General features: G+C 41.1%; 2 protein-coding genes across 2 annotated transcripts in view; both read left to right on the top strand.

Annotated features, from left to right (window-relative positions):
• The window catches only part of LOC106086226 (uncharacterized), a 108,424-nt gene extending 97,398 nt beyond the window's left edge, over positions 1–11,026 (top strand). Inside the window, exons 3-5 of the mRNA XM_059361716.1 lie at positions 1,006–1,128; positions 6,256–6,383; positions 10,970–11,026. Of these exons, the coding sequence (XP_059217699.1) occupies positions 1,006–1,128; positions 6,256–6,383; positions 10,970–11,026 (308 nt within the window). The remainder of the gene's footprint in view (positions 1–1,005; positions 1,129–6,255; positions 6,384–10,969) is intronic.
• A 1,402-nt stretch (positions 11,027–12,428) lies between these two features.
• Positions 12,429–19,289, top strand: LOC131993990 (uncharacterized). The gene is made up of 3 exons (XM_059363512.1): positions 12,429–13,363; positions 13,420–13,575; positions 18,512–19,289. The coding sequence occupies exons 1-3, from the start codon at positions 12,494–12,496 to the stop codon at positions 18,896–18,898; spliced, it is 1,413 nt and encodes a 470-aa protein (XP_059219495.1). The 5' UTR covers positions 12,429–12,493; the 3' UTR covers positions 18,899–19,289.
• The last annotated feature ends 225 nt before the right edge of the window (positions 19,290–19,514 follow it).

Below are 19,514 nucleotides of genomic sequence, written 5' to 3'. Positions count from 1 at the left end.
TTTTCATGCATTAGTATTTGACAGATCACGTGGGATTTCAGACATGGTGTCAAAGAGAAAGATGCTCAGTATGCTTTGACATTTCATCATGAATAGACTTACTAACGAGCAACGCTTGCAAATCATTGAATTTTATTACCAAAATCAGTGTTCGGTTCGAAATGTGTTCATTCACCGTAACGTTGCATCAAGAGTGGCCTTTCTTGCCCTTTCCAAAATGTTGGATTTGAAGTTCAGTTTCCTGTCCAGCAAAACACCCAGGTATTTTGAGCATTCTGTAAATGGAGCATTCTCCCAAGGGGACAGGTTTCACTGTAGGCACTTTGTATATCCTGCTGGAAAGAACTATTGGGTTGCCCAAAAAGTAATTGCGGATTTTTTAATAAAACTTAGAATGAACTTTAATCAAATATACTTTTTTACACTTTTTTCTAAAGCAAGCTAAAAGTCACAGCTGATAACTGACAGAAGAAAGAATGCAATTACAGAGTCACAAGCTGTGAAAAAATTTGTCAACGCCGACTATATGAAAAATCCGCAATTACTTTTTGGGCAACCCAACACTTCTGTCTTGCACGCATTTTAAACTTAGACCACTTTAGGTAGCCCACTTTGCTGTTGCACGTAGAGCTTCCTGAAGTATATGTTTGTATTAAATCAATAGTAAAAAGGTTTTGTATATAAAAATAACTTAAAATTTCTCCCAATTATTTTTAAGCTAACAAACCAAACACAGAAAAGCAATTCCCCCTCACCTCCTTCAATTCTCCATTCACAATACATTACACCAAAAGACACATTGAACAAAATCCATTTAACATCTGTATGTCAAACTCACTTTTTTTTTGTACAAATCATAACCACAATAGTCACCTTCATCTTCATCTTCACCTTCACTCATGCCATGTGTGTATAAATCTGTACCTATGTGAAATATTTTGAAAATCCTATAATTTTTCTGTGTTTGTTTTCTTTTTTTTCCCTTTTTCTTGGATCTTTTTTTAGGATTGGCTTGCGGGACATGTGTTTTAGAATCCGATTTTGGTTTTATTCTCAATTGTAACTTCAAAAAATCTGGACTATTTCGTGTAAGAAATTTGGGAGGCCTAAAGGCGCACTTTGGTTTAGGTAATACCCCTATTAAAAATTAAAAATATTATTATACCTCTCCCTCTATATACAGTTTTTAGTTTAAATTAACACTTTAGTTGTAAAAAAGAGATAAATTAACAATTGTCGGGTTTCCTTTTGGTTTTGTGGACAATTAAAATTTAGCACCTTTAAAGTTCATGATGTCAAAGCATCATAAATTTGTGTAAATTTTATTTTATTATTCTTTTCATTGTATTTTTTATGGCCGCCGTTATGCAATTAACCTCAAATATGGGTGTATAAAATTTTATTTATATTTATTAAACTTTATTTTGTATACCATTTTTATAATTTAAAAAATCCAATGCCGATCATCTAAGTGGGATGATGTGAAAATGTCTAAAACGGTTTCTATTCTCATGCATTTGCAACAATGCCAATGTCAATGACTTGTCCATAATGGTTTGGATTGTTTTTTTCTTGCTTCTTAATTTGAATTTTGCATGTTGGATATCCATAGCAGTGGTCACAGTGTTATGCAATATAGGAGGTCAATATGAAGATTAGGGTGACAAGATTTCATTACTGTGGTTGTGAAAGGATAGGATAAGAATGTATCTATGCGAATATGGCGTGAGCAGACGTAGCCGCTTGCAGGGTAGACAAGGTCTAGTGGCCGCTCGTTTTGCAGAACAGGACTTCACTTTTTTTATGGCTTAGGAAGTATGACTTCGCTAGTAGTAATCCTGACTGGCCACTGCAACGTCAAGCCTTTGACGTCGCGCTAGATACACGTGAAGGGTATAAAGTGGCGGGAAGGAGTAAGAGACGGTGCTCAACTTTGCATGTGTTCACAAATCTCATGAGACATCCCAGAGGTACGTTCGCAACATCACCCAGATCGCAAAACAACCGCATCTCCAGAAAGGAGAGCCTGCGTTCCTGCACACCCGGACTTGAATTGAGCAAGTGATCGATAGTTTTCTCCTCATCAATACAACTTCTGCAGAATTTCCCTTGCGGCCATTGCAATATCACAGACCTCTGCCTAAAAGACCGCACACTCGCCCCGCAGTCTCAGAGACATACCGATATTAAGTGCGTCAGAGTAGACATCCAATCCAGTCCCTGACTCCATCTTGGAGCCATCGGTGTAGATCGAGGTCTCATCCTCCTCAAGTACAGCATTCGCCCTCCATTCATCCCTCCCAAGAAAACGAATCACGAATGCCCTCAATTCAGTCGGCACTGGTGCCAGGTAGCCGGAGATCCTCTTCAGCCTACCCTGCGAATCCCTAACACCCAGAATCGAACTGTGGCCGCAACCATCCTTCTTCAGCACGCCGATCTCCTCAGCCTAAGCGCGACCTTTGCGATGCAGTTCCGAATATAGGCCTCAATGGGCTCCATATCCAGCATCGCCTCCAGGTCTGCTTGCGGTGCGAATCTTAGTGCCCCTGTAATCCCGACGCAGGCCAGTCTTGGAACTTCTTCGCACTTCTTCCTCTTTTCTACGGCATTCCACCATACCAGTGCTCCATAGGTCAGTACTGGTCTCATGATGGCCGTATACCATCTTGGGCTATCCCGTACAAGGATTTTTGCCGGTTTTATTGGGGTATGGGGGGAGGGTCCGCCCCTCTTAAGATATCAAAAAATGAAGTACCCTATTTTCACCACGAAACCATTTTGCACCATCTGTGTGCACCATCTAGTCTCATGATGGCCGTATACCCATCACTTCCTACCGAACGTCCTCCTGCAGGAATAAAAAACACACAGTGTCTTACGGCTTCTTTCCTCGGTGTTTCTCTTCCAGGACAGTTTCGTAACGAGTACTATGCATAGGTACGCGTGAGGATTACCACCTCCGTCTTCCCTGGGTTGGTTCTCAATCCGTTTCTGGTAGCCCATCGAGACAACCTCCTCAGTGACCCTTCCATGATCTTGCTGATCGTCAACGGTAACCTGCCCCGGACAAGCAGCTCGATGTAGTCCGCATAAACGATAATCCTCGTACCGTCCCCACCGAGATCCATCAGGATTTCAATAATCACGTGGTTCCATTGAAACGGCTAGAACACCCCTCCTTGGAGCGTTCCTCTGGTCACCCGCCTTCTGACCGCACTCTCCCAAGTTCACGTTAACAATCCTGCCATAAAGCATATTATTGGTCCACTGGGAGATTATGGAGTGAATCCCCGTGCGGTCCAGTGCAGTGACTATCGATCCTATCTCCACATAATTGAAGGCCCCCTCAATATCCAAGAAGGGCGCCAAAGTGTACTCCTTCTGTCGTAGAGTGGTGTCGACCGTACAGGAGGACGACCGTACAGACCTGCCTTTGACGGGGCAGCAATCTCTTATTGGTGTAGCGAAGCACACCGGGCCAGTTAATCCTGTAATAAAAAAAAAACAATTTGTGTTTGTTTGTTTGAATGTTCCGTATAGACTCAAAAAATGGCTGAATCATTTTTCTTCAAACTTTCACAGATGGTGCAAAATGGTTTCATAGTGAAAATAGGGTACTTCATTTTTTGATATCTAAAGAAAAGCGGACCCTCCCCCACACCCCAATAAAACCGGCAAAAATCCTTGCACGGGATAGCTGTAAGCACCACACAGTCTGGAATATTGAGGACCGATCTGTGTGGTGTTCATTGCTGGCGCGATAACTTAGCTGCGAGCTTGTCCACAGGTTGCGGATAGTGAAATGCTCTCTACGGAGTAGCTGCAACTGCAGTCGCGAACATCAGCAGTATCAAACGGAGAGTCTCAGTGAGAGGCCGGGCGGCACTTGCTCTTGCACAAATACTGAGTGCCAGTGATGACATGTCAATGCGGGTTATTGACGTTTTTAAATAACCAATGGCCACCCAGTTCTTGTGGCGATCGGTCCTTTGGACCGAAACAAGCTTGCTCACATATGTAGCTTGATGACGATCTCCACCTCTACATAAAAATGTGGCTATAACAACAACAACCAGCCAAAATCAAAAGTTGACAGATGGGAACGATATGGATGTCAAATGAAAGGTTTTGAAGAGTTGAATACGAATATGGTATTAAAAATGGGTTCAAAGTACCCAAAGTGCCGCTCCAACCCCAAAAATCTTCCAAACAGACATAGTGACGTTCATGTCTATATATTTTTCAAAGGATAGGTATTTGGGAGAAGATTACGAATATGACATCAAAATTAAGTACAAGTATTGGGGATGGTTCCACGAACAAACCGGGCATATTTACCGACCATGCCAAAATGGAGCTCAAATGAATGATACTTGGGAGTAGAGCACGAATTTGATAGGTATTCGGGAGAAGATTACGATTATGCCATCAACATTAAGTCCAAGTATTGGGAGTCGTTTCACCACCAAACCGGGTTTATTTACCGACCATGGTAATATGGAGCTCAAATTAATGATATTTGAGAGTAGGGCACGAATTTGATAAACACATTCGAGGCGAAATTTCTGAGAGGCCCACGCCCATCTCTAAAACTCCCCATAACATAACTTATTTATAGACCATGGCATTATAGGGCTGAACTAAAAGATATTAGAGAGTGAAAGAATTCACAGCGGAGCGGGGACGGTCCTTTACTTACTTTAATTGGCCAATAGAGAAAATTTATTCCTTGGGCATCTATACGTTGAAAATATGCCAAAGCGCCTCGATCTTCTGCGCTTCTTCTCCAGTTTCGAGATGTTGCTCTCCACTTGGTAGTCACCATCAGAGTTTTGGTTTTTCCCTTTTGCCTTTCCTTTTGTGGTCGCCTTCAAAAGACTTATTTGCTGGAGTTACTACTACCATTCTGACACGAATGTCGAGTTTTACGCAGATACCTGTCATCACGGCCCAAACCTGCGAGGCCCAAGGCCCAAGGGTGAATACAATGCGTCTACCATTCTGACAATGCAAACGTTGTATTTTGATGAGTGTAACTATTCTACTATCGGAGACCGACGTATCGCATAGGTTAGCATGTCCGCCCATGACGCTGAAGGCCTGGGTTCGAATCCTGGCGAAACCATCAGAACAAATTGTTCAGCGATGGTTCTCCCCTCTTAATGCTGGTAACATTTGTGAGGTACTATGCCATGTAAAAGTTCTCTCTAAAGACGTGTCGCACAGCGGCACGCCGTTCGGACTCGGTTATAAAAAGGAGACCCCTTATTATTGAGCTTAAATTTGAATCGGACTGCACTGATTGATATGTGAGAAGTTTGCCCCTGTTCCTTAGTGGAATGTTCATGGGCAAAATTAGCAATTTGCAATCATCGTCATACAGGTCACATAGCTTGGGATTCATACGACGCCTATATTCTCCATTAATGCAAACTACTTCATATATTCTAAGAAGGATTTTCTCTCTCAAACACTCCAAGTACTGTCTCAACTGCTTTCGCAAGTACCCATGCTTTGGAGCCATATAACAGCAAGGTTAGTATCAGTGTCTAGAATAGTCCAGCTAGTATGGTACAAAAATGACTTCATGTGGTTATCATTTCTGTGTAGACTGATTTTAGGACAATTTGATCTTCTTCCTTCCTGCACCTGACTTATCATACCACTATATTACGTGAAATACTTCTAATACATAACCATTAATGATTTTGAACTTCCCTTTGCGGCCAAATACGACATTCATTTGTTATGTCGTATTGACCAGACAATGCAGTGTTGATATCCAAACTTTTGACCATAACATGCTGACTGACATCCTAAAAATTTTGCAGCTTCTCATCGGTCCATCAGTACGGTGTGGCTCATAATCATAAAACTATGTAAATATGGGTGAAGACATGAATAATAATGCTTTTCATTAACAATGGCTTTTGATTGGATCAACGGGTATTGGCCATTAACGGCAATTCGTTATACTTTTTGTTTTGCCCAAACCATCTGAACATCTTTGTGTTAAGATTTGATAATGATGTCGGACTATGTCCAATTTTTTGGCGTGTCCATTAACCGGAAACCTGACATGAAATAAATTCTGCAAAATTATGTGAGAATTGATGAATCAAAAAAGAAAAAAAAACAAAAAATAACAAATTTATAATTTTTTTGTTTGTTACGGTCTATTTAATGCGGTGCGGTTTTTTATTTATTGTAATTATCATCTTCTGTTTTTGTCTTCTTTTTTCCTTTCTTTAGGTTTTAGTGTAGGTGATGAATTGGGTTTCCCTGAATCCTTGGGCAATGTTGAAGGAGGCCGCAGACGTTCAATTGGTTACAAAAATGGACCACCACCTTCGATAGGAGTGCTGCCAGCTAATCAACAGGTGAGTAATAACTGACAAAAAAAATTTTTCATGATGAGCAGAAAATCAATGTTGGTGGGGAAGTGGTAAAGCAGTTTAGTAAAGGGTGATTTTTTTGAGGTTAGGATTTTCATGCATTAGTATTTGACAGATCACGTGGGATTTCAGACATGGTGTCAAAGAGAAAGATGCTCAGTATGCTTTGACATTTCATCATGAATAGACTTACTAACGAGCAACGCTTGCAAATCATTGAATTTTATTACCAAAATCAGTGTTCGGTTCGAAATGTGTTCAAATTTTGACAAATTTTGTTCAGCGATGAGGCTCATTTCTGGTTGAATGGCTACGTAAATAAGCAAAATTGCCGCATTTGGAGTGAAGAGCAACCAGAAGCCGTTCAAGAACTGCCCATGCATCCCGAAAAATGCACTGTTTGGTGTGGTTTGTACGCTGGTGGAATCATTGGACCGTATTTTTTCAAAGATGCTGTTGGACGCAACGTTACGGTGAATGAACACATTTCGAACCGAACACTGATTTTGGTAATAAAATTCAATGATTTGCAAGCGTTGCTCGTTAGTAAGTCTATTCATGATGAAATGTCAAAGCATACTGAGCATCTTTCTCTTTGACACCATGTCTGAAATCCCACGTGATCTGTCAAATACTAATGCATGAAAATCCTAACCTCAAAAAAATCACCCTTATTATAATATTATAAACCAAAAAAATTGTTAAATGGTTTCTCAATGTAATGAATCACTTTGAATCAAATTTTCCCATGAACATTCCATTAAGGAACAGATACAAACTTCTAACATATCAAGAAGTGCACTATTTTCTCTACTTTGATATATAGCCATTAACAATGTATTATTGCCTCTGGAAGAAAAAGGTATAAAATTGGTCGCGTATGCTGATGACATGGCAATTGTGGTTAGGGAAAAGTTTCCCAGCACTCTAAGAGATATATTGGGTTGCCCAAAAAGTAATTGCGGATTTTTCATATAGTCGGCGTTGACAAATTTTTTCACAGCTTGTGACTCTGTAATTGCATTCTTTCTTCTGTCAGTTATCAACTGTTCCTTTTAGCTTGCTTTAGAAAAAAAGTGAAAAAAAGTATATTTGATTAAAGTTCATTCTAAGTTTTATTAAAAATGCATTTACCTTCTTTTAAAAAATCCGCAATTACTTTTTGGGCAACCCAATACTTCTGGAAGCTCTACGTGCAACAGCAAAGTGGGTTACCAAAAGTTGTCTAGGTATAAACCTGTGCAAGACAGAAGTAGTTCTTTTCAGCAGGAGATATAAGTTGCCTACAATGGCACCTGTCTCCTGAAGAGAAAATTATGTTCCATTTGCAGAAAGCGCAAAATACCTCGGTGTATTGCTGGACAGGAAATTAAACTTCAAATCCAACATTTTGGAAAGGGCAAGAAAGGCAACCCTTGCCCTATACACTTGCAAGAGAGTCATTGGCAAAAGTTGGGGTTAAGACCGCATGTCATGCATTGGGTGTATACTGCAGTTGTAAGACCTATAATGCTATATGGTGTTGTGGTCTGGTGGACGGCGCTTCAAAAGTCCACCTACTGCTCAATACTCAAACGGATCAAAAGGATGACTTGTTTGTGCATCACAGCCGCACTGAGGACGACACCATCTGGTGCACCGAATTTAATGCTACATCTTATGCCTCTGAACATTGTGGCTAGACAAATTGCAGCGAACTTTGCCGTGAGGTTAAGGGAGCTTTCTCATTAGTCATGTGGCGGCTGCGGACACTGTGTTATCCTTGATACAATATACGATGTTCCAGTCAGTGTGGTTTACACCCTACCTGTGCCGCTTTTTGATAAAAAGTACTGTACCACTATTCCTGATAGCACCGATTGGAACTACGATATCCCTGGTAACAGAAGTTACCACAGACTTCTATACGGATTGTTCCAAACTAAACGAGCAGGTGGGCTGTGGGGTATACTCTAAAGATCTAGAAGTGGTCATATCGAAAAGGTTACCCGACCACTGCAGTGTGCATCAAGTGAAAATGCTTGCAATAAAGGAAGTGGTGGAATGGCTAAGATATAATGTCATTACGACGATTGGCATAAATATCTTCTCAGACAGCCAGGCAGCCATTAAATCCCTGAAAACGTTTTTCTGAACACAAAAGCCGCTCTCGACTGTAGCGGATCTCTCAACGAGGTGGCTGAACAGTTCAAAATTCACCTGTTCTGGGTGCCGGGCCACAGAGATATCTCAGGGAATTGTAAAGCGGACGAGTTTGCGAGACTATGAACTTCCCTATACATTTCAGGGATACTGGAATCTGTGGGTATACCTCTACCGACAGGTAAGCTAAGTTTTCAGGACCTGGCCCGAAGGACAACGAATGATAGATGGTCACAAAGAGGGGGCTATGAGCATTCCAAAACTATGTGGCCTCATCAAGACTTGAAGAGGTCTACTGCTTTGCTGTCATTGGCTAGAACAGATGATTTAGTCATTGTGTCCATCATGACAGGTCATTGTCTAATCGGAAAACATGCTGACAGACTGAAGGTTGCCAGCAACGACTTTGCAGAAACTGTAGGGACATCGAAGAAGAGGAGACTATAGAAGAGGAGACAGTCAGAAGGAGTTCCACTTTAGGTTCTCATTTCTTTGAGAACCTGTCTGATTTAGCGGATGTGAACATTCGCAAGTTATGTGGCTTTTTAAAGCGATCTCGAGGGTTCAACGGTAGGAATTAGAAGGCTTCTTATTCTTCTGTTCCTGTGGCATCACAATGGACGAAGGCGTCTAAGTGAGTCTGATGGCAGACTGCCACTTAAACCTAACCTAACATTTCAATAAGAGGGATCTGCTTTTTATAGCCGAGTCCGAACGGCATCGCAGTTTGACACCTCTTGGGAAGAAGTTTTTACATGAAATAGTAATTCACAAATGTCGCCAGCATTGCAAATTGCAAATTTTGCTCATGAACATTCCATTAAGGAACAGGGGTAAACTTCTCACATATCAATGAGTGCAGTCCGATTCAAGTTTTAAGCTCAATGATAAGGGGCCGCCTTTTTATAGCCGAGTCCGAACGGCGTGCCGCAGTGCGACACCTTTTTGGAGAGAAGTTCTACATGGCATAGTACCTCGCAAATGTTGCCAGCATTAGGAGGGGAAAACCACCGCTGAAAATTTTTCTGATGGTCTCGCCAGGATTCGAACCCAGGCGTTCAGCGTCATAGACGGACATGCTAACCTCTGCGGTACCAAACATATATGCTTTACAATTCCCTGGAATATATATGAGGCCCGGCACCAAAAATTTGTGTTTTTTAGTTCCACAAGACACAGTAAAACTAAGCGACTATTCGACTCTGCAAGATGGTCCAACGACGGGCAACTAAAATCCAGTTTCTTATATCTCAGAGTGATGAGCACCAGCTCCGTTTTCCTTGATTTCCTCGGTTTTTCTCTTCCAGTACAGTACCTAATCGACTCTGCAAGATGGTCCCGTCCAAAGACGGGAAACTAAAATCTGAGAGTGAAGAACACCAGCTCCGTTGTCCTTGATTTCGCCCTTAACTCATTTAATCCAGCACTCATTGTTGTGAGAGAGATATGCTCTCTGTTTCTTAATAAAATGTTCATGGACAAATTTGCAATAGGTCATCTCGGCAGTCTCTTCAATGATCTTTCCATGACTTCGCCGATTATCGACAGAAACTTGCATCGGATCATTAGCACGACATGGTCCGCGTATGCCATTTATCTCACGTTATCCCTGTTGATATCCAATAGGACTTCGTTTATCAAGACGTTCCAAAGAAATTGCGAGATCAGCCCTTCTGAACCCACTATCACCCAAGTCTCCATTGGCTATCTTGCGGCATAGTAAAGTTATTCGTCCACCGCGATATATTCAGATGAAATCCCGTGTGGGCAAGTCAGCGAATATTGATCCCAACTTCATGTTCTTGAATATCCTCTCCATATTCTATAAGGCCGCTATGTCGTACTCCTTCAGTTGGAGAGACCTCTCGTTAAACTTCGTGGAAGGTCGTCTTTATCAACGTGCCCTTGGGATATGACTGTAATGCTCCTCTGAAATTCTTTTGTGTCAGTCTCTCACGTTAAGGTCTATCAGTCTTTCCAGTTATGTTTTGAAGGTCTTCTGTGTTAGTCTCTCCCTCACCTCCAGGTTCATGAATCATTTGGCTCGTGTTTGGTTGTTTTTTCAGCTTTGGAGTTAAGATAACGCTACCCTCTCTCCTTGCTCTCGGTTTGTTAGACCATGCCAGGCTTGCCTTGAAAATCCTACTTAGCCATGGCAAAGTGGGGCTAGGTTAGGTTAAAATGCCAGTCTTTAAAAGACTCACCTGGAGAACTTTAATCCTCTGTGATATCACAGTAGCGACAAACCAAAGCTTTTGGTAATCCTATAAAGCTACCAACTCGTCTATAAGGTCTTCTGTAGAGGCAGTTATTGAGGGTTTTACGATATCTTGATAGCCAACCTCATTCAGGGTGCTTAAAAATGCGTCAACAGTAGTTCCGCCGTCCCCCGGTTACTCTCAGTGTTAACCCCATTCTCCCTTATGAAGATGCTTGGCGTGGTGGGATCCTTACAGAGCATGTTGCGCAAACTTCATGCCTTCTAATTATCCACAGAATTTCGGCCAGAAACTCCTCTTTGCTCACCTTGTCTTCATTTCAACCTGGATTGGCGATATTCATCCCAGCCCTTTAACATGTTTTTTTTTAGACCATAGTGGCGCAGCACGTCTGCCTATGACGTCTGAGTTTAAATCCCGGCATGAATATCAGAAAAAATTTCGACTGTGGTTTTACCCCTAACTAATGCTGGCAACATTTGTGAGGTAGCCTGTCACGTTAAATCTCTTCTACCAAATGGTGTCGCTATGCGGCATGCCGTTCGGACTCGGCATGAAAAAGGAGGCCCCTTATCACTGAGCTTAAACTTTAATCGGACTCCACTCATTGATATGAGAGAAGTATCCCCTGTTCCTTAATGAAATGTTCTTGGGAAATTTAGTATTTAGCATTGAAAATCCTCCTGTTTTTCTTCCTGGTTGGTTTACATGGGCATAACTTTAGAAAGCATTCGTTCAGGCACTCGGTAAGGAAATTAACAGGGAATTCCAGTTTCACTGCGTCCTGTATAGGACCCCAGCTTCTGCAAATGTTCCCTAAACTTTTCCCAGTTGGTCTTGCTAGGACTGTACGTCTCCTTCTATCTATCTCGTGATCAACCTGGAAACTAAACCTATTGTGGTCCGAACAGAAGCACTGGCCGTGGGCGTTGAGACGGCAGAAAATCCTATGTTACTTGTATTCATGCTATCCAAAGATCGTGGTATGCGGTAGTGCTTTGGATTGTCACAAACTGACCAAGACCCGGACCATATCCCCATCATACGGTAGCTAGATGGAGGACTGGTCCTGGCCAGATTTGGTCTAACAAAGGCCTCTACCGTTAAATCCTCATTGCTGAAACGAGCAATTAGAGTAAGGTTTAAATGCCCACTGAATACAATACAGCGTCTAATCTCATCTTCAGTTGAGGCAGAGTTGGGTTTAAAATTAATTGATTTTATTCCACAAAATTTGTTAGCTTCGTTAGCTTGTTAGATTCGTGTAATCTCTTCCCATTCATCTGAGCAGCTAATCCATAGCTGTCTCAAGTTTATACGATGCAGTTTAGTATGCACTAGCTGCAATCAGCGCTTGCCTCGTAACTACCTGGTTGCCGGTTGGCTGGACCATTCTAATATGGTTTAAAGGGTTCCCATTCTTAAGGCTAGTGTGTACTGAAGCCATACTGAAAAACAAATCCTCTCGAGAACATTAGAAAATATTTCACCTTGCATTTTGGCTACCCTTGCAATTTTGTTCCAATGAATTTTTTAGTTTAGAGATCACAAGAACAGTTTTTCTACCAGTTGCACCCCAGATGGGTTCACATCGCGTTAAGGGACCTACTCAATTCAAAATACATATTTCTATTTCCATTTCTCCCCTATCTGTCTACTAACGCTCTATTTCGTCGTCCCTTCCAGCCTTCAACACAATCTCTCAAGGACAAACGCATTCTATCACGCTCTCCCATGGTCCTTAGTCCGGAACTAAGAGAATCTCTGCAAAAACAAGCCAAAGCAGCAGCCCAAGCAGAAATGCTGGCACGACAAAATGCAGCAGCAGAAAATGCGGCCAAACAGAATGCCTTCAATGAGATGTTGGCTCAACAAAAACGTCAAGCCGACATGATGGCTCATCAGGCGGCCCTTCGAGAATTGGCCGCCAAACAGGCAGCCAGACAACATCAGCAACCACTGATGACCGAAGCCAAACCATTACCTCTGGGAGTGCCAGCATTTAAACCCATACCACAACAGAAACCCTCAAATCTGCAACTGCAACAAATGGCCGAACGACGATCGGCAGTGGCGGTGGATACTCCCAACTCTCGCATGAGTGTCAATAATAAATTAGTGGACCTATACACTCAGCAACTGAATGCCAATCGTACCTTCCACTCTCACAGTCCCATGGTGGTGTCAAAACCCATATCAGTTCCCGCTTTTCAGGCCATGCCCAATTCGGTGAATAGAATTGCTACCGTTTTCAAAACACCAGGTGAACGTACGGCAGCATCCAACAATCATCCCAACTATTTGCAATTTGAGGAGCCTAAATTTGATATGAAGGATATCACGGTGGAGGAATTGGCCAAGGCGGCTAATGTCAGTGTGGATACCATCAAGCATGCCATCTATGTGCGAGAACAACAGTTAAGGGCAGAACATAGGGCCATGTTGGCCTCTAAATTAAGAGAAGAATTTATAAGAACTTCAAGCAGTTCTACCACGACAACAACGACTAGTACTACCACAACAACGACAACCACTCCAAGGCCATTTGTGAGCTATGTGGAGGAGAACACTGTATCACAACAACAAACTAACAAAATGTCAAAGGTAGTATGAGGAGTAGAAGTTTTGTTTTGCGATTTAATTTATTTCCTTTTTTACAGGTTATGAATGCTCCTAAGGAATACTATCCAGTGGGCTATGACAAGAACTTTGATGATAACTTCAAGTCCAAGGTGGATTTGCCTCCTACCACATTTTCATGTGCAAAGCAAAAACATTTCCCAGGACTTTATGCGGACACCGATTTGGGTTGCATGGTAAGATTAAAAAGGACCATAGCCTCTTCCCCGAACTTGCAAAAGTACTGGGGGGGGGATAATGGTGACAGGATTTCAGGAGGGTTACTGCTAGTTCTGCTGCCGAGAGTAAAAGAGCACTGTAGATCCCCGTCGAAAGTTGAAAACAAAAGCACGATTTAATTCTATTTTTTGGGCGAGATTAATCTTTTAAGTTACAGTAAACGACACAAGTAGCTCGTATGTCAAAAGGTTCTGAGAACGTATAACCTCAAAAATGTCAAGCTTTACTATAGAGCTGTCAGTTGACGGATTGCAATACAAGGGTTGTCCAATCTCGAAATAAACGAGTAAAAAGGCGTTACGTTCGCCCGGGCCGAACTTTGGATACCCACCACCACGGGTATATATGTTAACCACCTTTCATCAAAATTCGGTGAAAATTTCATATCATATGTCCCATAACAGTTTTATCAAAATATGTTCCGATTTGGACCAAATACTAATAAGTACAGTAGCTATTTCTAAAAATAAACCGATCTGAACCATATACGACATGGATGTCGAAAAGCCTAACATAAGCCACTGTGTCAAATTTCAGTGAACTCGGATTATAAATGCGCCTTTTATGGGGCCAAGACTTCAAATCGAGATATCGGTCTACATGGCAGCTATATCGAAATCTGGACCGATTTGGGCCAAGTTGCAGAAACATGTCGGAGAGCCTAACACAAAGCACTATCTCAAATTTAGGTGAAATCGGATAATAAATGCCCCTTTTATGGGCCCAAAACCTTAAATCGAGAGATCGGTCTATATGGCAGCTATATTCATTTCTGGACCGATCTGGGCAAAATTGAAGAAGGACGTCGAAGAGCCTAACGAAACTCACTGTCTTAAATTTCAGCGACATCGGACAATAAATGAGTCTTTTATGGCCCCAAAACCTAAAACCTAGATATAGGTCTATATATCCAAATCTGGACCGATCTGTGCGATATTGCAGAAGGGGCTTAACTTAACACACTGTCCCGAATTTCGGCGACATCGGACAATAAATGCCCCTTTTATGGGCCCAAACACTTAAATCAAGAAATCGGTCTATATGGCAGCTATATCCAAATTTGAACCGATCTTGGCCAAATTGACGAAGGATGTCAATGGGCCTAACACAATTCACTGTCCCAAATTTCAGCAAAATCAGATAATAAATGTGGCTTTTATGGGCCTAAGACCCTAAATCTGAGGATCGGTCTATATGGCAGCTATATCCAAATCTGAACCAATCTGGGCTAAATTAACAAAGGAAGTTGAATGGCCTAACACAACTCACTGTCCCAAATTTCAGCGAAATCGGATAATAAATGTGGCTTTTATGGGCCTTAGGAGGATCGGTCTATATGGCAGCTATATCCAAATCTGAACCAATCCGAGTCAAATTGACGAAGGGCCTAACGCAACTCACTGTCCCAAATTTTAGCAAAATCGGATAATAAATGTGGCTTTTATAGGCCTAAAACCCTAAATCGGCGGATTGGTCTATATGGCAGCTATATCCAAATCTGAACTAATCTGGGCTAAATTAACGAAGGAAGTCGAATGGCCTAACACAACTCACTGTCCCAAATTTCATCAAAATTGGGTAATAAATATGGCTTTTATGGGCCTAAGACCCTAAATCGGAGGATCGGTCTATATGGCAGCTATATCCAAGTCTGGACCGATCCAAGCCAAATTGACGAAGTATGTCGAAGGGCCTAACACAACTCACTGTCCCAAATTTTAGCAAAATCGGATAATAAATGTAGCTTTTATGGGCCTAAGACCCTAAATCGGCGGATCGGTCTATATGGGCGCTATATCAAGATGTAGTCCGATATAGCCCATCTTCGAACTTAACCTGCTTATAGATAAAAAAAGAATATGTGCAAAATTTCAGCTCAATATCTCCATTTTTAAAGACTGTAGCGTGATTTCAACAGACAGACGGACAGACGAAGGGACATGTCTAGATCGTCTTAGATTTTTACGCTGATCAAGAATATATATACTTTGTAGGGTTGGAAATGGATATTTCGATGTCTTGCAAACGGTATGACTAAATACATATACCCCCTATCCTATGGTAGTGGGTATAGAAACCGGAAAAACTCATCAATATTTTTGCGTTGCCATATAAAGGGTGATTTTTTTGAGGTTAGGATTTTCATGCATTAGTATTTGACAGATCACGTGGGATTTCAGACATGGTGTCAAAGAGAAAGATGCTCAGTATGCTTTGACATTTCATCATGAATAGACTTACTAACGAGCAACGCTTGCAAATCATTGAATTTTATTACCAAAATCAGTGTTCGGTTCGAAATGTGTTCAAATTTTGACAAATTTTGTTCAGCGATGAGGCTCATTTCTGGTTGAATGGCTACGTAAATAAGCAAAATTGCCGCATTTGGAGTGAAGAGCAACCAGAAGCCGTTCAAGAACTGCCCATGCATCCCGAAAAATGCACTGTTTGGTGTGGTTTGTACGCTGGTGGAATCATTGGACCGTATTTTTTCAAAAATGCTGTTGGACGCAACGTTACGGTGAATGAACACATTTCGAACCGAACACTGATTTTGGTAATAAAATTCAATGATTTGCAAGCGTTGCTCGTTAGTAAGTCTATTCATGATGAAATGTCAAAGCATACTGAGCATCTTTCTCTTTGACACCATGTCTGAAATCCCACGTGATCTGTCAAATACTAATGCATGAAAATCCTAACCTCAAAAAAATCACCCTTTAGTAACACCTTTATTCCTTTATTATTACCTCTTCTTTGGAGGCATAGTTCCGAAAAATCTCTCATTAGACTGCATATTCTGTATCCCTATCATGAAGGTACAAACCGCCTGCTGAAGGACTGTGCACTCATATTCAGAATCGCTTCGCATCCATTCGATTGCAACTATCATAATAGAAGAGACCTTCACCTGACAGACCGTACACTCAATCAATGTTCCCACGAACATTCCACTAAGGAACAGGGGATACTTTTCTCATATCAATGAGTGCAGTCCGATAAATGTTTAAGCTCAATGATAAGGGGCCTCCTTTTTTATGGCGAGTGCGAACGGCGTGCCGCATAGCGACACTACTTGGTAGAGAAGTTTTAACATGGCAGTATACCTCAGATATGTAGCCAACATTAGTAAGCGGAAAAAACCGCTGAAATTTCGGGATTTGAACCCAGGCGTTTGGCGCCATAGACGGACATGCTAACCCCCTGCGCCAAGGTGGTCTCCAGCTGAACCGATTACCTTGAAATTTTCACAGATTGTGTAGGTTGGTCTGGAAGTAAACATAGGCTATAGAATTTTTTGATATCGGAAGGGGCGGACCCTCCCCCTTATGCCAAAAACACCGTCCAAAATCAAAAGTGGACTGATTGGGACAATATGGTATTAAAATTTTAGTCTATGTACCCCTCGGACCGCCCAAAACTCCCCCAAACAGACATATTGGACGTTCATGTCGATATGGGGCTCAAATGAAAGGTATTCAAGAGTAGACTACGAATCAGGCTTACAAAATCAGATCGAAGTATAGGGGGTCACCCCACCCCTCAAAAACTACCCAAATGGACATATGACCCATCATGACTATATGGGATCGGTTTGTTTGTTTGTTCCATAGAATTAAAAACGACTAAACTGACTTCCTTAAAATGTTCACACACACAGTTTTTCTGCAAGAAAACAAAGGCTTTATAAATTTTTTATATCGGATGGGGACGGACCCTCCGCTTATGCCAAATATGCCACCTATAACCAAACGTGAACCGAAAGACACAATATGAGTATCAAGTGAAAAAGGTATTGGAGACTAGAAAACGAATATCGTATTAAAATATGGGTCAAAATAGCCAGTGGGCCGCTCAGCCTCAAATCTCCTCTAAACAGATCGACGTTCATGTCAATATGGGACTCACATGAAAAGTATTCGGCAGTACATAACAAAAAATACCCGCAAATGGGCATATTAGCCGACCATGGCTATATGGGACTCAAGTCTAGGTGGCGTTTTTCGTCCTATAAATACGACAAATAGGTTAATTGACCCATTATGACAATATGGGACTCAAATGGAAGGTATTTGAGAGTAGAAAACGAATTTGATATCCAATTTTGGAGCCAAGTGTCATCCCTCTCCAAAGAAATCACTTCTCATTACCCTAATTTTCAAAAAACACAAGATCTCGGATATTCGTAATGTGATTCGCAAATGGGCATATTAGCCGACCATGGCTATATGGGACTCAAGTCTAGGTGGCGGTTTTCGTCCTATAAATACGTCAAATAGGTTAAGTGACCCATTATGACAATATGCGACTCAAATGGAAGGTATTTGAGAGTAGAAAACGAATTCGATATCCAATTTTGAAGCCAAGTGTTATCCCTCTCCAAAAAATTACTTCTAATTTTCAAAAACAAAAGATCTCAGAGATTCGTAATGTGATTCGTTCGAATCATTAGCGGGATATGTCAAATGGATCTTGGTGCTCTACAATCATCCCAACTAAAGCACACATCTGAATTTTAACAGGGCTCTTTAAGAGGACTTGATTCATAAGCGCAAAAGAAAACAAACCAAATCTTACATCACTTATTCAAATCCAACTTATCCAACGATGCCAATAGCAACAAACACGAACATCTTTTGCAAAACTCTTTGTTCTTCGCGCGGCGATCGCCCAACGGTTGATGCTGCCAGTGCTGTTTTTGTGTATAGGCAGTGACCTACACCACATGCGACGTGCCTTTCGTTTGGTTCGTCTGTTTGGGCTTTCTTTTTTCGGTCTTAAATTCTTATTGAGATTCCATTACAGGATATTGTCGGGCTTTAGACCATTTAATTTAAAAAAAAAATGTTTACAAATAAGTTTCTTTATCGGTTTTCTCTCTTTTCTTTGTAGGTCTTCCATGTTTGCGCCCTCACCGATGACGGTATGGTGCGCAAGTCCTTTTTGTGCCCGGAAAACACACTTTTCGATCAAACCATACTGAAATGCAACTGGTGGTTCTATGTGGATTGTGCATCATCGAAAAGTGTTTACGATTCCAATATACCCATATCAAAGAGTTATCAGCTGATGAAGTCACTAACATACTTCTCCAAATATAATAAAAATAGTGCGGATAGTGGTGAATCTTCTTCCTCCTCAAATGGAGGTCTGGATATACAAAATCTAAAAGATTCCATGGATGAGGAATATCGAAAGACGTCAACGCCCAGTGATATTGGCGATGAGGTAACGCATCCCAACAACCTGCAGGACGAGCATCATCAGCAAGAGTCATAGGAGTATCATTTAGTGTAAACAATTAACCACATCACTCGTAGTTGATAATAGTTTTTAAGAAATTCCAGTTTTTGTTTTTGGTCCCCGAGAATCGAAATTTTTCAAATGGTGGGAGAACTCACCTTGAAATAATGTTTCCCCATTTTAAGCTTTAGTCATTTTTGTTCTTAACATTGGTTTTGTTTCTATTTCTCTCTGAATTCGAAATCCCCTACAACGACAAATAAAATAATGAATTGTAAAAATGTTAGACCCTTTAAGTAAAAGATTCCTAATCGAGCTTAGTTACATTTGTTTTAGCCAATTCTGAACCTATGTTACCTTATGTGTTACATAATAATGTTATCCATAGTATTTTCTTATTTGAATGGATATTCTTTTGTATTCTAGAATTATGTATGTTTGTTTATCTATGTCTATGTTATAAGAGTGTGTTGACTTTTTGTGGATATTATTAATTTATTTATTATTTTTTTTTTAATAAAAAAAAAAACAAATTAAAAAAATACTTTTAAAATCGTGCTAATTTCGGCCTGGCCGAAAGTCTCCTTCTGACTTTCTTTCAGTAATAGCCTCGTCTACTCTCACCAGGCCACCGTAGCACAGAGGTTAGCAT

This window comes from Stomoxys calcitrans, chromosome 2 (genome assembly GCF_963082655.1).
Source record: "Stomoxys calcitrans chromosome 2, idStoCalc2.1, whole genome shotgun sequence".
In the NCBI taxonomy this organism is placed as follows: domain Eukaryota; kingdom Metazoa; phylum Arthropoda; class Insecta; order Diptera; family Muscidae; genus Stomoxys; species Stomoxys calcitrans.
This window is presented reverse-complemented; position numbering and strand designations above follow the sequence as displayed.